This window comes from Drosophila rhopaloa, unplaced genomic scaffold, assembly GCF_018152115.1.
Source record: "Drosophila rhopaloa isolate 14029-0021.01 unplaced genomic scaffold, ASM1815211v1 contig_2, whole genome shotgun sequence".
Lineage (NCBI taxonomy): Eukaryota > Metazoa > Arthropoda > Insecta > Diptera > Drosophilidae > Drosophila > Drosophila rhopaloa.
In genome coordinates, this window is record NW_025335083.1 from 1,373,476 (window position 1) to 1,382,106 (window position 8,631).

The 8,631-nt window shown below is 42.0% G+C and overlaps 1 protein-coding gene across 6 annotated transcripts in view; it reads left to right on the top strand.

Moving 5' to 3' along the window:
- LOC108043219 (hemicentin-1) overlaps positions 1–8,263 on the top strand; it is a 57,647-nt gene extending 49,384 nt beyond the window's left edge. For all 6 annotated transcript variants that reach the window (XM_044460272.1, XM_044460276.1, XM_044460277.1 and 3 more), the window contains 3 exons: positions 278–364; positions 422–670; positions 7,087–8,263. In XM_044460272.1, the coding sequence (XP_044316207.1) occupies positions 278–364; positions 422–670; positions 7,087–7,292 (542 nt within the window). In that variant the 3' untranslated portion in view covers positions 7,293–8,263. The remainder of the gene's footprint in view (positions 1–277; positions 365–421; positions 671–7,086) is intronic.
- Positions 8,264–8,631: the final 368 nt, after the last annotated feature.

Consider the following 8,631-nt stretch of genomic DNA (forward strand, 5'->3'; position numbering starts at 1 on the left):
TTAGACAAATATCTTTCCAAAATGAGAACACTAAATATCTTTATTTTATATGGCGGCAAAGATTCAGATAATACCTAGTAATACCTCGCATAGTTGGTGCAATGGGAAAATTGATAACTAAAGTAAAATTCGAATCCATTGATTTCAATTAACCTGCAGAATGTTGGTTCTTTGCTCTTAAAGCAGCTGGTTCAGATGTGTTTTCAGCAAAGTTGGGCATCACCGACTGTAATTTAGCTGCCTTGAATCGCTAAACAATCCCTACCTTCCTCCACAGATATTCCCCAGACGACCACGATGACGACAATGGCTCCGACCGTTTCGATCAACACAGTGCCCGTGGTCATGGTGAAGTACAACAAAGGTGAGTAATCCCGAGTTCTTGGGTCCCCGGAAACTAAGCCACATCTCCGAATCGCAGAGCAACGCAACCAGAATGCCAATGGTAACAACAACCCGTACAACTACAACCCCGGCATCGGGCAACAGAACACAAAGCTGCAGCGCGGCAAGTCCAACAACAAGGGCCTGGATCAGTCCTCCTCGGGATTGAACAATGTCTTCGTGGGCGCCACGTCCAGTCTGTGGAACTCGCAGGATCACCTCTCCTCCTCGCGGGGAAGGGATCACCATCAGCAGCAGCACCACCAGCAGCAGCAACAAAGCCACGGTAAGTTGGTTTCCCCTCGGAACCTCCTGGGAATCCGCCTCTTTAAGCCACTCGCAGGCTCAGCAATTGATGGGAAATCCTTCTCTGGGGGCGATGGAGCATACCATAAATATTTCGCCTTTTATTTTATGCTTATGACAAATCATAACGACTTTGGCTGCTTGGCTTAAGGGTCCCTGGCATGTCGTTGTCGCCACTTGTTAGATATAGATACTTTTGGCTCACGCTGCGACAGAACTTTGGCATGAAACCAAGGGAATTGGACTAGCGGATACCGTAAAAAAAATAATACTTTTTGTATGTAAGGAGGCTCTTCAGAAAGCACAAAGGTTTTAATATCACTTATAAGAATGTACAAAAATATGCAACAATACTGTATATTGTGTACGAAAGTCCTATGGATTTATTAGGAATTACGTGCTATTTTTCACTGCATACTTTTAGACACTATTATAAATGGTTTCAAAACGCAATTGATTTCTTTTGCACCCACAAAAATGTTTTTAAACATTCTTTGAAAATAAACGTGAGTATATAACACCTTATTAGTATCATAAGTTCCGATAGTCCAACATACTCCTCCATGAATGGCAAAAGCGTATAAATATTTGGCCAACACATTTTTGTATCTTTTCTTGTCTGTCTGCTGGTGTGTATTTTTTGTCGGGTTGTCAGAGAAAATATGACTTTCTAGCATGCAACGGCAAGGTTTCTGGGATCTATTCGGTCTCCATCTAATCTTCACCCCAGTTGCTGAGTTGACAATGTGTCTGCTATAATGTGCTGCTAATGCGGACCATCGTAATGTACAATCATAATAAATAATAATGGGCTTTTGCTATTTGTTGTTGGCCAAAAGGAAGGAAAAATTTAGCCCGAGGTGCCGATGAAACTATCGAACTGGTTGGTTAAAGCGCAAGTCAAAGTCCCCGTGGAGCAGCTGCCAATCGATAAGCATAAAGTTTTACACTTGCTTTCCGATTTCCCGTTTCCCCTGTTCCTTGTCCCCTCCCCGCCCCTGCGTTTTCCACTTCCTCCGCCGATCACACAATTGGCGACAAGTTCCTTTTCGCCCCTCCGCAAGGACGAACGCATAAAACTTTACAGGCCCTTTGCTGCGATGTGGAAATTTTCTGCATACGCGCTCGACTAAAAATAAAATGCACTCGACAAAATCAAATCGAACAAATTGAATATGAGAGTGGGCGTGGTGCTGCAGAGGGGGGTGCTGCAGAGAGGGGGGCAGCGAAAAGCGCAATATAAAAATAGCAGACAAATTGCACACAAGGCGTCAAGGCGGTAGAGTTGCCGCTGCCCCCAAACTTATCCCGTCGTTTTTGGCAAACGCAAGCAGAAATGTTGCATCCCTCGCAGGATGGCCATCCATTTAAAGGGGGGTGGGTGAGGTGGGTGAAGTGGGGGGTGGAAATGGTTGGTAAATGGGGCTCTTGGATGCGGGTGCTACAATGACGACAACTTTCAAGCGCTGCATGCAACGTCGTAAGCGCTGCGTTTACAGTTAGATTTATTACCTGCTAGATGTTGCACATATCGTGCCAGGAGGGGGTTATGCATAGTGTAGCAGGATAACCACCCACCTCCAAGGGGGTAGGGGGGGTGTGGTATGGTGGCTCGCTTATCGTTGCCGCGTTTTGCATATGTCGCGACTGTTTTTGCTCGGCCGCTGACACTTTAAGGCGGAACAAGCCAGCGACAAGCGAGTTTCATGACCAAAGCGCCCGTTTTGGGCGACATGGCCCCGCCCCCCGCCCACACACATTTATTTGCGGGGACATGGGAATGTGTTAAGCGAAAGTGATGCCGTCACCAGGGATTTTCAAAATTCAATAGGTATTTTGAATTTGAACTTCCTTCTATTTTCTACTTATTTCATTTATGTGTACTAAAAAATTGATTTCCAATTCAAATTATGTTTGCGTTTCATCACATTGTATTCAACTGTGTTAATTGCCCTTTGCATACTTAAAGCCTTTAGCTATTCAATGAGACGAAATTGCATACACATGTTGTGCGCTTGGAAAAAGTAATTGCAGCTGAGGTCGGAAATTAAGCAAACACAATCAATAAGGAGATATTTACTCACCTGTAATAGGACTAGTAATTGGAAAGCAAAAATCCAACTCTAAATGTACACTTCACATCAACGATTCACTATGAAACTTCGAATTCCATCTAATTGCAGTGGTCGGGCTAACTGAGTCCGTTTATCTTGCGCCCAGATGTGCGAACACTTGTCCGCATGCCAATTAAATTCAATTTCCAATTATCAATGGAGTCGAACGGCTCGTTCGCTCGGTCAGCGCTTAGTTCGCCCCAGGCCACAAACCCGGTGTCCCCATTAAGTGCTGCAGATGCATTCGGCTCGCCACTTAAACTGTCATTAAAATGTTGCAATCAACCACAGGAGCTGCTGCCTCCGCTTGGCACTGTCATATTTAATTTGTGCGGCCAACAGGCAAACAATATGGCACAAATTACAAGGAAATGCAATAAAAGAAAATTGCACTGTCCGGGGAGGTCACATGCAGAAATGCAGAACTCGGCCTGCGACTGCGACTCCAACTCGAATCCTGGACGGATGATTACTTCAGCATTCAGTGTCTGGCAATAATTTGCCTGTAATTTGCACAGGCCGGCCGCCCTTGGAGTGAAAAATGATGAAGTAAATGAAATGCAACAGACATCGCGTGCTTCGGAGGGGGGAAAACAGGACCGGGGAGTGGGGAGTGGGGAGTGGGGATTGGGGAAAACTGCACAATAAATATGCCGCATGGCAGCACCAAAGTGAGTCTCGAGTGCTGAGTGCAGGCTGCACTTTTTCTTTCATTTCGCCTAAGTGCAACAGGCTCGGAAGTCGAGGTGTGAAAGCCGCTCGCTAATGGAGTTGTGGCTGAACCCAGAGCTAATCCCCATCCCTGGTTTGAACACGGCTTATCCTGCGGATTGATAGAGATACCAGGTATCATAAGCCGAAGCAGTTTATTTCTATTACCCCAATTGCTCCCCGCGGATCGCCCGGGGAATTATGCAAAAAGACTTAAAGTTTCGAGTAGTTTTAAGAGTGTTCTGTTTGAGCCAAAGCGTTTTGCTTCGGCAAACAGGGCCTTCTTTGCTTTCTCTCCTTTCCGTCCCCCTCCCTCCCGTTTGCGCCTAAGCTCTTTAAGGACACCGCTGGGACTTTCCCAACATCCAACATCCAACCTCCCACCTCCAACCCCTCCCCCTGCTCACCCACACCGAGGCACGCATAAACACATGCTCAAACGTCAATAAAAATCAGCCACACACACATACACACACACACACACACACACAGACGAGTCGATGCGTGTTGGTGTTGTCGGCTTTCACACATGGAAATGTTTGCAGACGCCAGCAAAACAACCAAGGCAACGCCAGCCAGGAATGGCAGCCAAAGGAGTTTTGTGGAAAAGCTGCTTACGGAAAAAAAAAATAAAAAAGCAGGAGACACACACTGGCACAATCACACACCCACACACCCACTCACACACACACACACCCACACATGGACTGGCAAATACATTTCCAGCCCGGTGCAAAGCAATTTGCGCATTTCCGTTATAAAAATAAAAGGGTTCTCGTTAAAAACAATACGAAAAGTCCCTGAATGGACCGAAGGTGGCAGCACCGAAAATGAAGGACCAGCCGTCGGGCCATATTTCATAGTTATGACAAAGTTCGTTTAATGCAATGGAGTTCGACTGCGTCGATTACGAATTGTGGGGTCAAAGGCGATTCACTCGATCCTGTTTTTTTTGCTTTTCCGGCATATTTAGGTGAGGGCTGGGCTCCAAAAGGCAAAAATCATAAAGGTGCTTAAAACTAACATTTTGAAGCTCATGCAATTATCTATGTTCCCAAGCAGTTGGAGAAGTTTGTTTGTTAAGTTTCCACGAATGTTGAGAGAACTGTGTCTATGCACTACTCGACAAAACTTTAAATGCTTTTTCTCAAAACCACATCTTGAAATGCGCCGTACAACCTAAAGCTTCATGGCTCAAATTTATGGTATTTTAAATAAAAGAGCCATAACATGGCGTTTTTTTTTTAATTTTCAGGACAAAAATGTTTATTATTTAATAAGAACCTGATTTTTTTAATGCAATTATGGAAAATCGGTCAACGATGGGTCGCCTTATTTCGCCAATTCGTTTTTTGGTTTTTTTAAATGGGAAAAATTACAATAAATGTTCATTCGCAAGTGTCCGAAAAAAGCAATTCCAATACATATTTTTTAAAATTTCAAATAAGCTAGTTTTGTTCGTTTCTAAAAAATATTTGTGTAAAAATGTTGTATTATCTATTTGGATGGCGCTGCTACAGCTTCTTACTGACTGGTTCAATTACGACTCCAAATATAGTTTAGTGACTTTTATTTGAAACGGAAAAACATAAGATTTTGTGGTTTTACATCTTCTCTCCCGGAAGCTCAAAAAGCAAAAGCGTGCCCCGATTCTTTTTCTGCAGTATCGATATTCTAATATCAAAAGATTTGCAAACAGATTTAAAAAAGATAATGCTAACCTAAATAAACTAAAATAAATGTTATATGTTTATGCATAACTGTTGTAGACATGACCACTCCTTGTTATACCCGTTACTCGTAGAGTAAAAGGGTATATTGTATTCGTGCAAAAGTATGTAACAGCTAGAAGGAAGCGTTTCCGACCCTATAAAGTATATATATTCTTGATCAGGGTCACTAGCCGAGTCGATATAGCCATGTCCGTCTGTCCGTCTGTCTGTCCGTCTGTCTGTCTGTCCGTATGAACGCTGAGATCTCGGAAACTATAAAAGCTAGAAGATTGGCATTTTGCATGCAGATTCTAGGAGTTCCTACGCAGCGCAAGTTTGTTTCAAAAAGGTGCCACGCCCCCTTTAACGCCCACTATCGCTTATATTCGATTTTAAAAATTTAAATATTTCGGAAAAGTAAAAATGCAGTTTTATTGTGTTTATCAATACCTATCGAAATGATCTCCATCTCCCTCGCACTCCCTTTACCTGAGTAACGGGTATCTGATAGTCGGGGCACCCGACTATAGCGTTCTCTCTTGTTTTCCTTTCTTTTCCCACATGGGATATAAATGTCAAATACATTATGCGAACGGACTGAATGGACTAAAATGCTTTGTAATATTATTATTTAATTGTCTTATTGCCCAACTCTTTTGGTGTTACTACAGCAGACTTGGACTATACTAAAAAAATTAGTTAGCAATGATTTCTTGGATAAAAGCAGGTTGCGGAGTTGCTACAGTGGCGGCAATTTCCCACTCTCCCACAAAAAACTTTAACGTTTTATTGATATTTATTATTTATTTATATTTTATTTTGTGCTGAAGCTGGAGCAATACACCACAAACTGACTGTAGTTCGTAGAATGTTTATATTCCAGGTTGCTCGCAGGCTCAGACCAAACAAGATTTTCGCAAACAATTGTTTGCCATCCACCTAATGACCAATGGCCTTACGTCAAAGTCAAACAGAACCAAATCGAGTTGGACGAAAAAGCAACCGAAACGCCCATTCCATTGCACTCAGAGCAGAGCCCAACAGGCAAACAAATGTCCAATGAACCAGATTTCCGGGCAAACAAACAGCCGAAAAGGGAAGACGACTCGCAAAAAATACTGTTCGATAAATTGATGGCAAAAACAATACACAGCCCCCCACTCCCCCCTCACTACACAGACCCCTCCCCCCGCCCCAATCGCCATGTGTCCTGAATGCCCCCCACAAGTCGCCTCCTTGTTTGGAATGCATGGCGCAAGGGTTTAACGCACTTAAGCAATAAAAATCGAAACAATTTTCGATGCTGCCAAGTGAAATTGAAACAAAATGGCAGGGAGGATGAGTGAAGGGGGGGGGGGAGAAGGGGGGTGGAATACTTTCGCTTCTTGCGAAGAGATTGAGTGGGAAACTGTATAAGTGAGAATGTTATAAATAAGTGGGGCAGGCAAAGTTGTGTCCCTTTTGCCAGCAATACTTTCTGCTCCGCCAGTTGACAAACAGTTTGGGTTTGTGTATCCTGTATCCTGAGCTCACTGTCCCCTCGGACTTTCCCGCTTTCCCCGCCTTCCCCCCGGCCCTTCGGTGCTCGGTCGTTTTATCTCTTTCGCATTGTCGCCTGGTACAAATGGCTGGTCATAAACGCATCCTGGGTCTATTGTTTATGCTCGTTGGCGTGTGGCAAGCGCATAATTGAAAAAGGACATTCAGCTGATGACATTCGAGTCGCAGCAATATGAAGGGCGCATCATAAAGTGGCATGTGTCAGTTGATTAAGTCGGTGTAGTAAAAACAAAGAGTCACAAAAGAACCATATATATTTCAATCAATCATCGAAGTCCTTTCCCCTCCTCTACTTCCAGGATCGGATCACAGCGCCTCCTATCGTTCCGACGGCAAGAGCCCGCACCCCATAAAGCATGATGCCAAGTCCCTGACCGACGACCTGGATCGCATGCAGGACCTCAAGGGCTGGGCCCACCGCCTCGCACCCTGTTTGCCGATCCTGCCGATCCTGACCCTTTCCCTGATCTTGGGTTCCGGCTATCTGGGGGCGTGGCCGGGCTAATCTACTCGAGGGAAAGTGTACAAATACCCATGGAAACCCAGTGCTAGTCTAACTAAGATAAACTACTTCGTAAGCAATACCCTTATAAATCGTGTTGGTCAAGACAAATGTATAATTTTTGTGCTATTCGGAAAGTTGCTTACTGTAAAAAGTTGTTGATGTTTAAGGTAAATTTAGAATTTAAGCGGAAAGTGGATTGATCGATTATTAAATGGAGGGAACTGGAATTCGCAACGGAAATACAAAGTATTAGAATGCATAAGGGCTTAAACCGTAAAAATGTTCTTAGGCTTTTCACGAAAGTTGCTATTTATATTTCTGGTTTAATATTCTATTTAATATTCTCCATACTCATGAATAAAGATTGGGACGTTCTTTTCCAGTCCGATAGAAATACAATTTTGTCAGATTTTTAAAATTTTTTTTGCATTTAACTATTTTATATATTATATTTAAATATTTTAATACTTATGAGAATATGCCTGTATCTCACAGATACTTTTAAGCCTAAAAGCAAAGGACAAACATTTTTAAAATTAATTTAAGTTTTATTCACTAATATTTTAGATTTACTATAAATTTGTTATTGTAGGCCAGGAATATAAATATCAGCATACGTGTCTACAAAATGAGACTAGATCCTAGATTATATCTAAGTCACCGGGCTCAACCGATAACCATATTTTTATTGTCAGCCCTGTTCTAGCTTAGTTTCAAAGCACTGCAAGCTGTATAATAAATATAACATAAACAATTACACTTTGTTTTAAGAAAAAATAAAATGCCGTCTTAAATCATGTAAACTTCAGAGAAAATGTGTGTTTTTTTTAGCTTACTTAAACAGAAATCGACAAATCTATATCCCATTATTATACCTTTTGTTAAGTTGGAAAGCTTGGATCATTGTTAATATGCCATTTAAAAGAGGCTTTAAGAATAAAACATCAAAACCTATATATAAAGTCCTTGAAATGTTTTAGGTAAGAAGGCTACTATGCAACACCAATAAATTTATAATTAAATTTATCATGTTCATCAAATAAGAAAAGTTGCTTGTCGATTAAACCACGTCCGTATAACCAACATTGCGAGTGGCAATAGTATTATTAATTTGGGATATTTCTATTTCCTTACCATTGTTTGGGAGGTACAAATATTTTCTACATTTTTGTAATATCGCTGGTTTCTGCGAAAAAAATGCATAGGTAAGTTAAAGGGTAAACCATTTTTTATACTCTCATCCCTTTTAGTATTAAAAGACAAGCCTCACATCACAACCCAGATGAGAAATACAATAGACCTCAAGAAAACTAATAATTAAAAATTTTTTTTTAATTTA